The sequence below is a fragment of the Pan troglodytes genome, chromosome 6, assembly GCF_028858775.2.
Source record: "Pan troglodytes isolate AG18354 chromosome 6, NHGRI_mPanTro3-v2.0_pri, whole genome shotgun sequence".
NCBI classification, from domain to species: Eukaryota; Metazoa; Chordata; class Mammalia; order Primates; family Hominidae; genus Pan; species Pan troglodytes.
In genome coordinates this window covers 150,979,543-150,997,370 of record NC_072404.2, presented here as the reverse complement: position 1 = coordinate 150,997,370, position 17,828 = coordinate 150,979,543, and the positions used below count along the sequence as shown (strand labels likewise).

At 37.2% G+C, this 17,828-nt stretch overlaps 1 protein-coding gene across 4 annotated transcripts in view; it reads right to left on the bottom strand.

The window, feature by feature from the left end:
* The window catches only part of NUP205 (nucleoporin 205), a 94,842-nt gene that overhangs the window by 22,817 nt on the left and 54,197 nt on the right, over positions 1-17,828 (bottom strand). For all 4 annotated transcript variants that reach the window (XM_527899.9, XM_016958191.4, XM_016958192.4 and 1 more), the window contains exons 23-34: positions 14,089-14,203; positions 12,298-12,447; positions 11,637-11,708; positions 11,117-11,274; positions 10,682-10,762; positions 9,756-9,947; positions 8,639-8,906; positions 8,441-8,539; positions 5,423-5,571; positions 2,987-3,178; positions 1,981-2,102; positions 231-369 (exon numbers count right to left, since the gene is read on the bottom strand). In XM_527899.9, coding sequence (XP_527899.5) covers positions 231-369; positions 1,981-2,102; positions 2,987-3,178; positions 5,423-5,571; positions 8,441-8,539; positions 8,639-8,906; positions 9,756-9,947; positions 10,682-10,762; positions 11,117-11,274; positions 11,637-11,708; positions 12,298-12,447; positions 14,089-14,203 — 1,737 coding nt within the window. The remainder of the gene's footprint in view (positions 1-230; positions 370-1,980; positions 2,103-2,986; positions 3,179-5,422; positions 5,572-8,440; positions 8,540-8,638; positions 8,907-9,755; positions 9,948-10,681; positions 10,763-11,116; positions 11,275-11,636; positions 11,709-12,297; positions 12,448-14,088; positions 14,204-17,828) is intronic.

Genomic DNA, 17,828 nt, shown 5'->3' with positions numbered 1-17,828 from the left:
CCTGTCTTATGATTCTATTAATTAGCTACAGTGTTTCATTCAAACAACAGTATAAAAATGGACCAATGTAGTTAAGAACAAAGTACAGGGGCCTCTTTTCTCTACCCTGCTCTGCCACAAACATTAGGACTAATGTAAATTCACTTAAGCGTTCTATGTGTGTAAGGTTTCTGTACTTGTAAAATGAGGATTTTGCTCTAGACAATATCTAAACAAAGGGTTCACCTTACCTGCCCTGCTGCCTGCAAGTGCTGGGCCATACTAGATGTGAGGATGACCTGGCACAGCTGGAGAGCTGGGAGGAGAATCTGGCGGTAGCGATCCACTGGGGTAGGGATGAACATTGGAGGGTCTCTCATGCCAAACATGCTTATTTCAACCAAACAAGGAGAAAACATTCCAAGAATTAAGGTATACTCTCGGCAATTCCTTAACACTGATATGGCAAATAAATCAGAGCCGGCTGATTAAGATGTGAATCGACTAGTGAGTACTCTGCATCCCATATACACATCCGCGGTCCAGAGAAAGATGTGTCTTCCTAAACTCATAGCTTAGTTAGTAAAAACAGTTATTTGAATTCTGAAAAATCTTATCAAGGAAAACCTATGTAATTTGACAAGATAATGCTTGAAACTTCCAAAACATTTTTATTCTTCTCTAAAGCTTCCTTGGGCCATATAGGCTGTTAAGTAAGAAACAGATTTAAAAAGCTACTTTCCCTAAAATTCTCTCTCCTCTACCCAAGCCAAAAGTCCACTATGCTGCCCACTGTATAGGGTGAGTACCACTTACCCAAAATGCTTGGTACCAGCAGTGTTGCAGATTTTTTTGGATTTTGAAATATCTGCATTATACATACTTACTGGTTGAGCACCTCTAATCTGAAAATCCAAAATCCAAATTGCTCCAATGGGCATTTCCTTTGAGCATCATATTGGCACTCAGAAAGTTTGAGATTTAGCAGCACTGCAGATTTCAGATTTTCAGATTAGAGAAGCTCAATCTGTATAAAAATAAAACAAGATTTAAGAGTCAAAATGAGGCTGTAAAATCACTTAACCTTTCAGAGTAGGTCTCAGAACATCGTATTAATAAGCTAATATTTATTGTAAATGTTTATATTTAAATTTTTAGACCAAAAAAATGGCTGCCTATTGAGGGGGAACGAAAGCAGAATAAGAAAATAAGAGACAGGCTTTGCACAGACAAGTGATAATAGCATGCCATGAACTAAAGAGTATTTAACTCAACCCACTTTACCTAAGGTGAAAGTAATAACTCTCATGTTTGAAACTTTAGACCGCAATACTAAAATAAATGTTTTTCCCTGGAGGTAAAACAGTTCTATAGTTAAGCCTTAAAAATTCAAACATTCAAGTTGCTAATAGATCCTTTTAAAACAATTACTAAACTCAAACTAAGTATTATTTACTTTTAGGAAGGTATGCTATCTGCCTAACAATGCTGCAGTCATGTAAACAAAAAAGAAAATCAAATCAAATTTTCCACATTCAAATCGAATGTGAAACTAAGAAATCAGCTGAAAAGCTTGAAACTTGAAAACAATTCCATTTGAAGCTTTTGAATTAGCAAGCAGTAAGCAAAATATTGAAATCAGAAAAAATATATATATAATCTGAAATTCTATTCAAATCATCCGGAACAGGAAATCCATAACAAATTATAATTTTACTACAACTCTTTAAAAGATAGTGTAACTGCAAACAAGTATTTCAATTGAACATAATAATAACATTGGGCAAGTACACATTTACTAAATTCTCTCCCACCCCTACCTACTTTTTCCCTAGTAGCAACTTCCATTTATTAGTAAATGACAGGGGCACAATATGACCAAAAAAACCCACACCAAGATGAAAGAGAATTGCTAAGCGGCAAAATTACGTTTGGAATTTTTTTTTCCCTTAATAATCCTTTACTGGGAGTTTAACCAAATTAATCTATATAGACACTTACCTCTGCGGGTCCGTTTCTGGGCGCATGTCATAGACTTGGCATTGAGCTAGTCTCACAATCACCCCTGATCTTAGCAGCTCTAATGCACCCTGCTGTATCTTTGCCACTCTTGTGAGAAATGCCTGAGGAGTTACAAGAGAAAAATCATCAGTGCTGAAATCATGTCCAAGGGCCTCAGAGAAAAGTGCAACACTTTCATGGCAAATTTCTCATCCTTAGTTATCACTGAAGAGAAATCTGGGCTAGTGACAGGTTACATTATACCGCTTTCTTCCTAGGATTTTCATGAGGACTCAGTGTTCAACATATCTGAAGTGCCCACAGACAGTAGCTTGTATGATTCAAGTATTCGTTTACAGTGTGGGTCCTGTTATTATCATGTGGGCCCATGGAGGGCAAGGAATTTTGTCTGTTTTGCTAACAGCTGTGTCTCTAGTACCTAGTGCCATGCCTGCCGTTTTGCAGGTATTTAATAAATACCTGTTAAATAAATGAAGGAGGAAAAAGGAGTAAATGAAGAATCTAAAACTTCAGTGCTTCTATTATCGTAACATTTGTGATCCTTTTAACTAGGAGGAAAAAGAAATTAAAACAGATTTGCAGGCAAAGAAACAATGAATTATATGCTATATTGAAAATGCTGTGTTTAGAATAGAACTAGCATATCTACATGGAAATTTTCAATAGGCAACTACTATAGTCTAAATTGTATTGTGAGAGGACAATTTTGCTCTGTCCTCACGGAGCACTGGCTGTCATATTGCCATCATGAGCAACCTGAGTGAGTGAGGGAAGCAGCAGTCCCATTATCCAGCTATCCCTTTGAGGATCATTTCACTCATCTTTTGCACACTAGGAAGATTCCAAAGTTTAAAACTCCTTAAAAAAGGATTCCAGCTTATGATAGAAATATTCAAAATGTATGCCACGTTAATTTTCTTTAATACATCTATAGCCAAGAGAAAACGACTTCTTGATCTAACATCAAATGTCTAGAAAGCCTTACCATTTTAGATTCATAAGTATAAAGTGCTTTTAAAAGGGGAGGCTGTGGGGTGAGTAAGCTCTGCAAAGTACGGTCATCTTCTACCAAGCTGTCTACGAGGACCTTCAAGTAGCCACTGTTAGAAAGATACAAAAGCCACTGCTGCTGTTTATCCACGGAGACAATTCTATCAAGTAGAGCCAGGGCCAGCATCTGAAGGAAGAATAAATTAAAGTCCAAAACATGTAGATGCTACCAAAATCAACAACAGTAACTGAATTTATCTGACATCAGATATGAAATATGAAGAATGTTTTTCATAAAGAGAATGTTACTTGCAACAAAATTTCCTTTTTATTTTATTTTTTTTTGAGAAGTTAAAAACTATGGCTCCAGAACCTCAATTTATCAATAAAGGAAAGCTCTCAGGTAAAGATGTATTTCCAAAACAAAACCTAACACGTTAAACTAGTGGCATTAGATGTATTTTAGTAGACTCTAACATTGCTTGTTAGAGAAAAGAAATTTTTTTAACAGCTGTTTTTTCTCACTGTGAAGTTTTATAATGCTCATTACAGAAAACACAGAAAAATAATAACTAGGTTGGGCACAGTGGCTCACCCCTGTATCCCAACACTTAGGGAGGCAGAGGCAGGTGGAGCACTTGTCAGGAATCCGAGACAAGCCTGGCCATTAAAAAAATTAGGCCGGGAGCAGTGGCTCACGCCTGTAATTCCAGCACTTTGGGAGGCCAAGGCAGGTGGATCACGAGGTCAGGAGTTCAAGACCAACCTGGCCAAGATGGTGAAACTTCATCTCTACTACAAATACAAAAAAAATTAGCTGGGCGTGGTGGTGGGCGCCTGTAATCTGAGCTACTCGGAAGGCTGAGGCAAAGAATCGCTTGAACCTGGGAGGCAGAGGTTGCAGTGAGCCGAGATCGTGCCACTGCACTCCAGCCTGGGTGACAAAGCAAGACTCTGTCTCAAAAAAAATAAAAATAAAAATAAAAATTACCCCAGCATGGTGGTGCATGCCTGTAATCCCAGCTACTCGGGAGGCTGAGGCAGGAGAATTGCTTGAACCTGGGAGGCAGAGGTTGCAGTGAGCCGAGATCACGCCACTGCACTCTAGTCTGGGCAACAGAGCAAGACTCTGTCTCAATAAAAAGAAAAAAGAAAAAAAAAAGTAATAACTACACAATCTGATAAATACAGTTCATCCATTTTGGTCTGTCTCCTACCAGTATTTTTTCTATGCATACAAATATTTTAAAATTTTTAAAACATAACTTAAAAGGTGGCCGGGTGTGGTGGCTCATGCCTGTAACCCCAGCACTTTGGGAGGCCGAGACGGGAGGATCACGAGGTCAGGAGATCGAGACCATCCTGGCTAACACGGTGAAACCCCGTCTCTACTAAAACTACAAAAAATTAGCCAGGCGTAGTGGCGGGCGCCTGTAGTTCCAGCTACTTGGGAGGCTGAGGCAGGAGAATGGCGTGAACTCGGGAGGCGGAGCTTGCAGTGAGCCGAGATCGCGCCACTACGCTCTAGCCTGGGCGACAGAGCGAGACTCCATCTCAAAAACAAACAAACAAACAAACAAAGAAACATAACTAAAAGGTTATGCCAGTTTATTTTTTAAAATCCTATTTCCTATGGTCTTCAAAAACATGATTTAATTGCTACATAATTTTGCTACATAATTTTCCATTAAGAAGAAGTTATCTTCTCACTGCAGCACTACCAGTGTGCCACCATACAGTACAAGAAATATAAATACAAATTCTCCACAAAGCAATTAGGCAGACAAAGATCTATTCAGTACAAGGCAATTTATTCAGCATTATCTTAACCAAAGATCTTTATTAAGCAGTGTTTCTGTTGTTTCTACCAGTCAACCTCAAAATTAGCAAGAAGATAATTCTGAAAGGCAATTCTGAATTAAGATTCTAACAAAATTAAACACAACATATGAATAAATAAAACAGAAGTCTCAAATTATAGCAAATAAGAAAATACAGTATATTATAAAAAATGATTCTTAATATGTACCATACATTATTAAAAGTTGAATCAATTTATTTTATTTTATTTTTTGCAGCAGGGTCTCACTCTGCAGCCCAGGCTGGAGTGCAGTGCCTCGATCACAGCTCACCGCAAGCAACCTCTGCCTCCTGGGCTCATGCAATTTTCCCACCTCAGCGTCCCAAGTAACTGGGACTACAGGTGCATGCCACCATGGCTGGCTAATTTTTTGTATTTTTTGTAGAGATGGGGTTTCACCATGTTGCCCAGGCTAGTCTCAAACTCCTATACTCAAGAAATCCGCCCACCGTGGCCTTCGAAAGCACTGAGATTACAGGCATGAGGCACCACACCCAGCCGTGAATCAGTTTATACCTTAATAAGTCAAAATACTTATTCAATTATAATACTAAATAAGAGTTGCTTTACCCTTCCAATCTCATGACCATCACAAGCATCTCGACAGACCACTTCCATGAGGGCGGCGCCATAACTTTCAATAATGGCTATGTTTTCTCGCTGTAATTTGCTAAATACATCTTCAGGGGCTGTCAGCCTTTCCCACATGGTTTTCTTGGCTAAAAGGATTAAAACAGAAAAAAACACTCCAGTAGAAAGCAGTGTAATAACTGAGTAATTATACCTCACATGCTAGGTATGAGCTAAGGAAGAAAAAAAAAAACGTAACAAAAAAATCCTTCCATCACTGCTTGTACACAAAGGCCCACTGACCGGTGGGTCCAAGCAGCTTAACTCTAATAACACAATGCGCCTATTTCATGCATGTTTCATAACACTAAGATAATAATTGTACCAGGAAAAGGATAAATCATTCTTAAAGAGATCAAAATGAATTACAAGACTCCATGAGAACCAACGTCCTGTATTTATCCTGCTCATCAGTCTTTTTTTTTTTCCTTCTTTTTTTTTTTTTTTTTGAGACAGAGTCTGGCTCTGTCTCCAGGCTGGAGTGCAGTGGCATGATCTCGGCTCACTGCAGCCTCCACCTCCCAGGTTCAAGCGATTCTCCTGCCTCAGCCTCCCCAGTAGCTGGGACTACAGGTGCATGCCACCACGCCCAGCTAATTTTTGTATTTTTAGTACAGATGGGGTTTCATCATGTTGGCCAGGATGGTCTTGATCTCCTGACCTCGTGATCCGCCTGCCTTGGCCTCCCAAAGTGCTGGGATTACAGGTGTGAGCCACCGTGCCCAGCCGCTAATCAATCTTTTATCTTTTATTGAGATCTTTTAAAATTGCCCGGCGTGGTGGCTCACACCTGTAATCCTAGCACTTTGGGAGGCCGAGGCGGGTGGATCACTTGAGGACAGGAGTTCAAAACCAGCCTGGCCAACATGGTGAAACCCCGTCTCTACTAAAAATACAAAAAATAGTGGGGCGTGGTGGTGCACACCTATAATCCCAGTTACTGGGGAGGCTGAGGCAGGAGAATCACTTGAACCCAGGAGGCGGAGGTTGCAGTGAGCTGAGATCGCACTGCTGTACTCCAGCTTGGGCTACAGAGTGAAGCTCTGTCTCAAAAAACAAAAGAAAAGAAAAGAAAATTTAGCTAGAAAGGATCAGGTACAATGTAGACAAAAATCTGCCTCCAAAAAAATCAGATATTTTTATTCTTTTAGTTGAAATACTTATTAAAAATAAAAGCACACCCGTTATAAAGGTAATTTAAATATACAATGATTAGGAACAGTATGATCATACATTTTATGTAAGACCCACAAACATAATCTTATGTAAGACTCTTTTAAAATTTCACAAGTACGTTAAATAAAGCAATAACTTGTATTTGAAACTAATCTCATTTTTTCCAACTACTACATAGCAGCAGTTTTTAAATTGGCATCTTGATGACTTCTTATAAAAAGCCTATTGTAGAGCCCCACCTAGTGGTTAAGTGGTGACTTGGCCAATTCGACTAAATGGAATGTTAAGAAAAACACACACACAAAAGAAAAATGTGGGAGGTGCTGAGAGTGGAGAAATCCCATTACTATCTCTTTTCTTAAAAGAAGCTCATGTTTGCTTAAAAAACTTCTCTAAACTATTCTGTTACTTTTCCTCATCTTACAAATATTCTCATGCATTATTTATGTGGGTGCTACATGCCTATAAATCTACCATTTGGCTATTACTACCTTATAGGGTACTATGTATGGCATAAAATACAACCACCATAAGGATAATGAGATCAGTTGAACCTTACGTACACAGTGGTTTTTAACAGTGTATACAAAATAACACTCACAAAGGTGAAGAGCCCAAAGAAAATCCATTATCAGAAGGTGCTCTGACAACTTCTTAACAAATGGCAGAATAATTCTGAATGACTTGAACATCAAATGTCTATAAAGTATATAAAGCATTATATACTGATGTGTTGAACACTTAATAACATTTTCATGTCTTAAGATTAGTTTCAATTAAAAATGCTAACTATATTTTAGAAAGCAGCATTTAGCAATATTTTAAATGTGCCTAACTTTTGACCAAGAAATTCCACTTCTTGGAATTTATCCAAAGAAAACCTCACTAGTACAAAAAGATACATGTATACTATTGATGAGTTTATACTGGAGAAGGTCATTCGTTTGAATCTTTTTAAAATAAAAGTACATACTTTTACACATGGAAATTCCACCATTAAGCAGTATCCTTTTTGAGAAATATAGGCATATAAAAAAGTTGATGTAGCATTTTTGTAATAAAAATTTAGAAACAATTGAAATGCCTGTGAATAAGGAAAAAGGCAGATAAGTGTTTCATCCATATCATGGAATAACAAAGACTTTTGTGTTTCTTTTTGAAACAGAGTTTCGCTCTTGTTGCCCAGGCTGGAGGGCAGTGGCACAATCTGGGAAACCTCTGCCTCCTGGGTTCAAGCGATTCTTCTGCTTCAGCCTCCTGAGTAGCTGGGATTACAGATGCCTGCCACCATGGCTGCTAATTTTTTGATTTTTAGTAGAGATGGGGTTTCACCATATTGGCCAAGCTGGTCTCGAACTCCTGACCTCAGGTGATCCACAGGCCTCGGCCTCCCAAAGTGCTAGGATTACAGGCGTGAGCCATATTTTAAAAGAATCAACTAGATAAGTACTCTGATGTAGTACAAAGGAAAGAAAGACATTGGACCATTCTATGTAGAGCACACTGTTCAGTCGGACTTGAGGCAAGTGAGGGAGTTACAGAAGTATATAAAGCTAAAGTATTATTTGAAGATTATCTTAAAAGTAGTACTCATGTACTACTTCATAATTCTTAAAAACTAAACATTCTTCCTCAACTTTTGAGTAAATGCTTTAAAAATGACACTAACACTCATTTTTTACAGTTGTGATTAGTCAAAAGATGGAGAAGTGATTTTTTTTTTTTCAATTTAAAGTAACCATCTCCCAATCCAGAAAAGATTAGGAATTGATCTCATTCTACCTGCTTCTAAGGTGTCTGGTTCATCAGGTCTCTGGGCAATCTGTAAGTAATAAAGCAGAGAGCCATACAAGTGAGTCCTCACTCGTTGGAATCCACCACCTACGGAGATTAGGAAGATGTCAAATGAAAATCTTTTCTCAATTAAAGTTAAAACAAATACAAAAGATAGAATTTATAGACAATTTAAATGAAAAAAACCTGTCTTCAAAATGAAGTTTAACAGTTTCTTCAATATGATGTAAAGTGAAGAATCTCCAATAGAAGCAAAACCCACTAATGGGTTCTCTTCAGGAGGAGGTGAGGTGAAGCAACTATCAAGCATAAAAGCGTAATGGGCCTCTGCTGGTCCCAAGACTGATGTTTGCTTCTGTTCAGTGAGGACGGCCTGGCTTAGGTGAGCAGTCAGTGTGAACACTGCCCCGGCGACCACAGGCATTAACTCTTGCGCAGCTTCATCATCCAGTATCTTAAAGGACAAGGGCAAATTAGAGTGAGAATCCTGCTTTCAGCTATAATCATTAACAAGTTTCATAGCTTTTTTTTTTGAAGACAGGGTCTCGCTCTGTCACCGAGGCTGGAGTGCAGTAGCATAATCTCAGCTCACTTCAGCCTTGACCTCCTGGGCTCAGGCGGTCTTCCCACCTCAGCCTCCCGCAACTGTGACTACAGGTGCACACCATCATGCTCGTAGAGATGGAATCTCACTATGTTGCCCAGGTTGGTCTCAAACTCCTGGGCTCCAGTGATCCTCCCACCTTGGCCTCTCAAAGTTCTGGGATTGCAGGCATGAATCACTGCACACAGCCCATTAACAAGTTTTATATACATTTAGCTTGTCAACTATGGTAACAATATAAGAATGGAATACAGAAATTAGTCAAAAAGAAAGAAAGGAAGGAAGGAAGGAAGGAAGGAAGGAAGGAAGGAAGGAAGGAATCTAATATATACAGAGAAATTTAAATATGATGCTAGGTAATGGGTGTTCTTAACCAGAAGGGATTCCTATCAGAATTCCCTAGGGAGGTTTTCTTTTTGAAATTCACATAAATGGTCTCACCACTACATTCAGTAGGTCTGGGGTGGGCTCTGTCCATGTGAATTTTTACAAAGCTCCCGAGATAATTCAGACACACACTCTGGTTGAGAGCCACTACTGTACAGAATTAATCCCTTTCTCAAGGAAAGTCTTAACGTTGGTATTGCACAATTCTATTTTACTCCCAATCGAAAATGGAAAACAATTAGGATGCCAAAATATATTTGTTTAAATGATACATTTGTTCAGCAGTATAAAGTATTTTAGGAAGTACGTCACCTTATCATGCACATCTTGTAAAATATCACGAATAATCAGTTGTCGATCCTCTGCCTGAATGAGGTCCTGGGGACAAGCTGTCAGTATAATTTCTACCAGTTGCCTCCACGACTCCAGAGCATGACGTTTTGCATGAAGACACTGCAGCAATTTATTTCTTCCTACCACATACTGAAGTACAGTGCTGATTTCCTAAAGCCACAGGAATTGAATCACAAGGTTAAACAGGCAAATAAGATCAGTTATCTGTCAGTTACTCAGAAAATATTTATTTGGAAACCTGCTACATGCATGCCAGGAAGCAGGTATCTTTTCATATTATTTCAGTAGCCAGGGTTATAAAAAATATTAACATATAAGGTGTGTATGTGTGTGTATGTGCATGAAAGGTAGGGGACAGAAGTGGCATAGATAAATATGTATTTTTTGACACCATCTTCTTTCTCCTTGTACCTGTCTACTTATACTTGCTTACTCTAGAGCACTAGAATTATCTAAACTCCAAGTTCAATGGCATGTTTCTCTGACATCTCTTTTATTTCTTTGCCTCTTGCTTTGGCCTGGCCAGCTGTATCTCCATTCATGTGGTTCTTCCCACCTGACCTCTTATCTTTAACTTTCCACTTGTGATGACAAATGACCCTCCTCTCTCACTGATGGGGACCAAGTAAAGTCTAATACGAAATATGGTCAGGTTGCAAATCCTTAACTAGCCTAGCAGAAAAGGTGTTATTTATTTTGGCATACCAGATAGTTCGGTTTACAAAAGTTATAAAATCAAAAGTGAAAGACTCCCTAAATGTTTAATTTTTAGGCAGCTTACTAATTAGCAAACTACATGTCAATATACTATTTTATTTTAGTCTTTTCACCAGCAACGTAAGTAGTTAAAAGGTTGAAACGAACACATACTCAATAGAGCTTACCTCCATTAGTAGAGGTCTCTGTCCTATGGCTGCCATACCCTGAAGGGCATTTACTTCAGCTACAAGAACCCTATGAAGAAGCTGGATAATTAGGAAAAGAAAGAAAAATAAGACATTTCAGACACTGGTAGAACAATAACACCTAACAATTACCATAAACAGCCCTAAAGGGAAAGGTGTCAGATACCTTTATATATAATCTAACAGGAGCACTGTCCAATTTCCAGACCAAAATATTAAGTATCCCTTTTCAAGAAGTTAGGTGATATATTAAGTTTTATTTCAGGGATATTTTACAAAAATCACAGTCCTTCCTATAAACTACTAAACCAATGTCTCTATCAGAAACAAAACCTATATGGTTCTATTTGTTTCTGATGACTTAAGGTCTGAGCCACTTGACACTGCAGATATGTACTTTAAAGCAATCCTCACCTTGACATTGCAGACTGTCTGTCCCCGTAAATTCTTGTGTTCACAGTTAGCAATAACTTGTTCAATCTGGGCCCGATCAAAAAAATCCAACTGCAAAGGCTCAGGGATCTCCTGACTGAAGTCAATCGAGTCAAGAATATTTAGAATTTTTCGACGTACTAGAAATAATAAAAAGTAATTTGATTTTACTTGGGACATTGAAAAGAAAGGCAAGCCATCATATTCAGTTGATTTTCAAAGACAGTGCTATTTTCAGAAAGAGCATAAAATAGTCAAGAAACTGAAAACTGTATTGGAATCTAAATTTGATTTTATTTCTGATACATCCATTAACAAAAATATTTTCTTTCCTGTTGTATAATCCTATTATAAAAAAATTTTTCAGGTGGCAAATAATCCTTTATATAACTTTTCTATACCAGTTCAGAGTTTGCAGGCATAGGCATAATAATCCCTTGAAGTTTTTTTTTTTTAATATATGTCTATAAAATAAATGTATTACAAATTCAAAGGGCATTACCTTTTGTAGCAGTGTCAAAGTGAAGGAACCCAGAAACAGACCTGTTTTCATCTTCTATTCCTCCTTCACCATCTGTTGGAACATCAATAATATTGAATCAGAAAAAGAAGAACATACTCTTAAAACTATTTATTTGGAAATAACAAACATAGGGTATTTTATTTCTAGGTCATTGTTTCTACATCAAAGAGCCCTGTGCAAATGGATAATTAAAATGTAAAGATTGATAACGATTTACTACCAACATTCATCTAATTAGTTCTGTCCCTATGGAATCCACTGCACAATTGTAAAGAGAATAATCAGATTCTCAAAAATGGCAAGATCCAATCATGCCAATGAGATGATTTTAAAAGTTTATGCTTAATTTGCACGAATCATACATACTGAAATAGCTTAGGTCATGCTGGCTCAGTATGACAAACTCCACTGACAATTTTGTATATAATACCGGTATGACTATAGTGTAATATGGATGCTTAAAATAATAATAAATGACAATCATAAGATGAGTTAAAATTTTTGTGTTTTAAGAAAAAAAAATTCTAAAAGTGAGAAGATAGTTTTGGTCTATAGTCACATACTAAGCACAAGCTTCAGATTTGTGCTTGTCTTCACGACAACTAGTCACCAGCACAATAAAACAAATACTAATACTCACCTGAGTATGGTTTCACTGGCATGTCATCCAGTAAGAGGTGTAGGAGCCTCTGGGTATGCGACCGCTGACGATTCAGAGAGGTTACCCTTAGCTCTATTGAGGCAGTTTTCATAAGCCATGACATCTGGTTCAGCATAGATATTTCATATTCTAGAATTTAAACATGTAAATTTTGTTTCCCAGAGTAATAACACAGTATCAAAACAGACTTAAATTCTGTAACTCAACAGATATTTTCCCATGTAACAAAGTCAATAATTTATGAAACTCAGCAACATAATAATTTCTCACTCTGTAAAATTATAAGAGGAAAAAAAAAAGATACCAAGAAGGAAAAAAATAAGCTAGTATAAATTTATGAAAGATGGGCTAAAGTAAATGAAGAGTAAAAGAGAATCAAGTTTTCATTACTGATTTTAATTTCACAAAGATCCTGAATCTATCATATTTTGACACTGATATATAAAACAATATTTTAAAGTAATTTTCAAATACATAACTCAAAAAACTATGATAGTTTGGTTTTGATTTCACAAAACAAATACATAAGAAAAATTAAACTTAAATTGCATGATTTTATAATACCTCAATTGATGTGGTTTAACATTTAATTAAGGCTGAGAATCACTTATACAATAGTTTTTATTTTTATTTATTTATTTTTTATTGTAGAGACAGGGTCTCACTCTATTGCCCAGGCTGTACTTGAACTCCTTGCCTCAGTGTTCCTCCTGTCTCAGCCTACCTAAGCACTGGGATTATAGGCGCGAGCCACTGTGCCTGGTCCTACAATAAGATTTTTTTAATCCAATACTATTTTAATATGCTTGACATTGAAACCCTAAACTGTGACAGTATAAACATAAAATTAACCAAATAACAATACTAATAATAATTTCAGGCAAAGCTAAATGAAGTTTTATAAAACACATACCATAATAGGTAAGATGTTAATTTTTATTTTTAATTAGGTGTAAAGAGGGTCTCTAAAAGCTTCTTAAACAAAATCCCAGAACTAAAAATAAGACACTTATGAAAATGAAGTGAAAAACCTTTTGCCATTAGATAATTCTCAGAGGTCTAATGCCATTACTCTAAAAGGTAAATTAGATGCTGACAATTACTAGTAATAGAAATTTGTTTACAGCATGTGTGAGCCTCAACTTCCTAAAACATAAAGATGACACAAGCTAAACTTTTAAAAAACTCAATAGACTAAGACTGTCTGAATATAATCTGAATTCAGAAAACTGTTAAAAGTTGGTCAAAAAGAAAATAAAGTAGAATCTCGATAAGACTGCATTAGCCTGGAATAATTGTTAGCCATGTCAATAAACTAAGTTAAAACTGTTTTCTATCATAATTAGTTTTCAACTTTTCATTTCAAGATCTGAATTGGTTTCAATACAAACACAAGAAACAAAAGTAAACCAGGATTTTTTTCTTTTCCTCATAAACATCCTGGGAAGAGAAAATCAGAAATCTTTGTAAAACAATTTTCATTCAAAAACTGTAAATTCCCATTAATTTTCTAATCCCTTCAACACAATCTTTAAATTTTATTCGTTGTAAGAGAATCAAATTCCATCCTTGATAGGCTATATTTAAATAAGTTTTTGCTAGCAGTTAAAATATCAGCCTTCTTTAAGCAGAAATTACAAAGAACCCAAAATAACAAAGAAGCCAAAGTATCAGAATGAGAACAGAATTCCCCCCAATATTGTATAAATAAAATCACTTAACATGGAATTATAAATGTGTTCTTATAAATACGGGAAAATAATGTCCTACCTTTGTTAGAAAATGGTAGATACTGCAACTGGGAAAATAAGAAATCCTGGCTGGTTCTCAAGTACCTCATAGTAGGACCAGATGTATCAGAGCATGCACATAACTGATATATGACCTAAAGCATTAAAGTAAGAAAAATCCCTAAATCAGTCTTTCTGTGTTATACATATTATGGTAACAAAATATGAACTTAGACCTACTAAGTGAAAAACTAGGACCCATCAACAACTCAAGTAAAATGGACAAACAGATGCACAAAACATAAGCTCAGAGTTATGAACAGTCCTTGGCAACCTAGCTCAAGAAAATACACTGAAATACAATGGAGTGCTGGTGACATTATTACACAACTATTATTAATATACTTATTAATACATACACATATAGTTAATTTTACTATACACATATAGTACTTTTTAGTATTTTAGCTTAATTATTAGTAGCAGGCTGGGCACGGTGGCTCACCTCCCGACACTTTGGGAGGCCAAGGTGGGCAGATTACTTGAGGTCAGGAGTTTGAGACCAGTCTGCTCAACATGGTGAAACTCTGTCTCTATAAAAATACAAAAATTAGCCAGGCATGGTGGCGTGTGCCTGTAATCCCAACTACTCGGAAGGCTGAGGCAGATTAATCACTTAAACCCTGGAGGTGGAGGTTGCAGTAAGCCAAGATCATGACACTGCACTCCAGCCTGGTGACAGGGCAAGACCCTGTCTCAAAAAAAAAAAAAAAAAAAAAAGAAAAGAAAAAAAATTATTAGTAGCAAGTTACTTGGAAATAACTTCTGAGAACCATACGAGTTACATCTCAACCTCAGGAAGATTAAAATTACCAAAACTAAAGCAAATGCAGAAATTACAAAGAAGATCCATAAATTCAACTAAATAACAATAAACTGAATAAAAATTTAACAAAAAAGAATAGATAACAGAAAAAAGTTCTTATATTAAATATAAGAAAAAGTTGCTAGCTCTAATATATATAAAGATCTCCATTACAGATATGAATAACATAAAGATCTAAGTACCCCAAATGGTAAAAGTAGCCCATATGGTAAAAGACATTTTTTATGAGAAAAATAAAAATAGCCCATAATAAAAAATGTCCATCTGTTTTCAGGAATTAAAAAAAAAAATCAAGATGATAATAGGTAGGTATCATATTATAAATCAGCAAAATTTTTTTTTTTTTTTTGAGTCAGGGTCTCACTCTGTCACCCAGGTTGGAGTACAGTGGTGCAATCACAGCTCACTGCAGCCTCCACCTCCTGGGCTCAAGTGATCCTCCCAGCTCAGCCTTCTGAGTAGCTGGGACTACAGTAATTGCATGCCACCATGCGTGGCTAATATGAACATTAGATGCTTTCCATGTACCAGGCACTTTAAGACATGTTTATTCTGAGCACTATTAATACCTAGTATAATTGTTATGACTACTTGTGAATTAAAATCTAAAGTCAAAACTCCTGATAGTCTTTGACCCAACACAGTCAATCCTCATTATTTACAGATTCCATATTTGCAAATTCACCTAACACGCTAAAATTTATTTAAAATCCCAAAATCAATACTTGCAGTGCTTCCATGGTCCTTCATGCGCGGGAGAACAGCTACAAACTGCAGTCACCGAACTCTCATGCTCTCTAATGGAGCAATGCTTTTCCTGTTCCAGCTATCATACTATAAAAAGGGTTCTTTAAATGGTCTATTTAGTGCCACGGTTTTCACATTTTTGTGCTTTTTGTTGATTTTGCTGTTTAAAACAGCCCCCAAGCATAGTGCTGAAATGCTGCCTTGTGTTCCTAAGTGCAAAAAGGCTGTGATATGCCTTTAAGATAAAATACTACATTAGATAAATTTCATTCAGGCTGAGTTATAGTGCTGTTGGCTATGAGTTTAATGTTAATGAATCAACTACATTAAGTAAGGTGTCTTTAAACAGAAACACACATAAAACATGACTATGAATTCATCAGTTGACAAGAATGTTGGAACCAGACGCTTGCAGGAATCCTAGCCTGTATTTTCCATAGGGGCAATGAATTCACCAATTCAGTTTTCACAATGACTTTATAAAACACAACTACTGTGAACAACGAGAACTGACTATAAACCCTTGTCTGGAAATATATTCTGTTTTTTTTTTCTTTTGTTTTTTTTGAGATGCAGTTTCGTTCTGTCGCCCAGGCTGGAGTGCAGTTGCGCAATCTCGGCTCACTGCAAGCTCCACGTCCCGGGTTCATGCCATTCTCCCGCCTCAGCCTCCTGAGTAGCTGGGACTACAGGTGCCCACCACCATACCCGGCTAATATTTTGTTTTTGTATTTTTAGTAGAGACGGGGTTTCACCGTGTTAGCCAGGATGGTCTTGATCTCCTGACCTCGTGATCCACCTGCCTCAGTCTCCCAAAGTGCTGGGATTAAAGGTGTGACCCACAGTGCCCGCCTGGAAATATATTCTTAAGAAAAATATAAAACAACCAAAGGTAATTTATTTATTTACAACCGCCGCCTCCCAGGTTCAAGCGATTCTCCTGCCTCAGCCTCCCAAGTACCTGGGATTAACAGGCACATGGCATAACGCCTGGCTAATTTTTGTTTTTTTGTTCGCTACAGCAGAGTAAAAAAAAAAACTGGAAACAACCTGAATGTAATTTACATTGTTGCAGCACAGAAAGTTTATACAGAGAGAAGGAGTAAAAAAGACACAAAGTTTCATGTATACTGAATACAACTATAAACAATGTATATACACAAAGAGAAAGAAGACAAGGAAAAGAGTAAGCAGCTCTGCTACAGATGAACATTGACCTTTCAAACAGTTTTGATACTATTTTGATATTCTATAAACGAACAAAAACTTAAGCTAATACTGAACTTCTCAAAACAAAATCAGTTAGGTGTATTATTGGGGGAGTTAAGAAAACACAAGAAGATACTCTAACAAGTGGAAGAAATAATACTATTAGAAGAGAACTGCCAGGCAGTGACTCACGCATGTAATCCCAGCACTTTGGGAGGCCAAGGTGGATGGATCACCTGAGGTCACGAGTTTGAGACCACCCTGGCCAACATGGTGAAACCCCGTCTCCACTAAAAATACAAAAATTATCCAGGTGTGGTGGCCCAGGGACGCCTGTAATCCCAGCTACTTGGGAGACTGAGGCACGAGAATTGCTTGAACCTGGGAGATGGAGGTTACAGTGAGCCGAGACCACACCACTGCACTCCAGGCTAGGCGACAGAGCAAGACTCTGTCCCCCACCCAAAAAAAAAGAGAAGGATACAAAAAGTGAGTTCAAAAAGCACTGAAAGCCATTTTATTAAGATGTGGCCTATATCCTTCCTGGTTTCCAAGAGCAGGGACCAGGTAGAAGAAATCTCTGTTCTTAAAGAAAAGAGGGCAAAGGCACCAGGCCTCAACTTCTTCACCCAGAAGCCCTTGTGCTGCAGGACAAGGAAGGTATTAGTAAGGACCATTTCCCTTTGCTACAATCAGATTTATTTAAACTAACAAGCTCTTCTTACTTAGCAGTTTAAATTTTTTTCTGAAGCAGGGTGAAGTACAAACATATAGGTATAGGGAGTATATTTAGTTATAAATGGAGCGGTGCTTTCTGTAAAAATGCAGATCCTGACTCATCAGGTCTAAAGTGGGGCCTCAGATTCTGCACTAATAAGCTCCTAGGAGATAATGCTGATGATACTGGTCCCTGGGCCATATTTGAGTAGCAAGGTCAC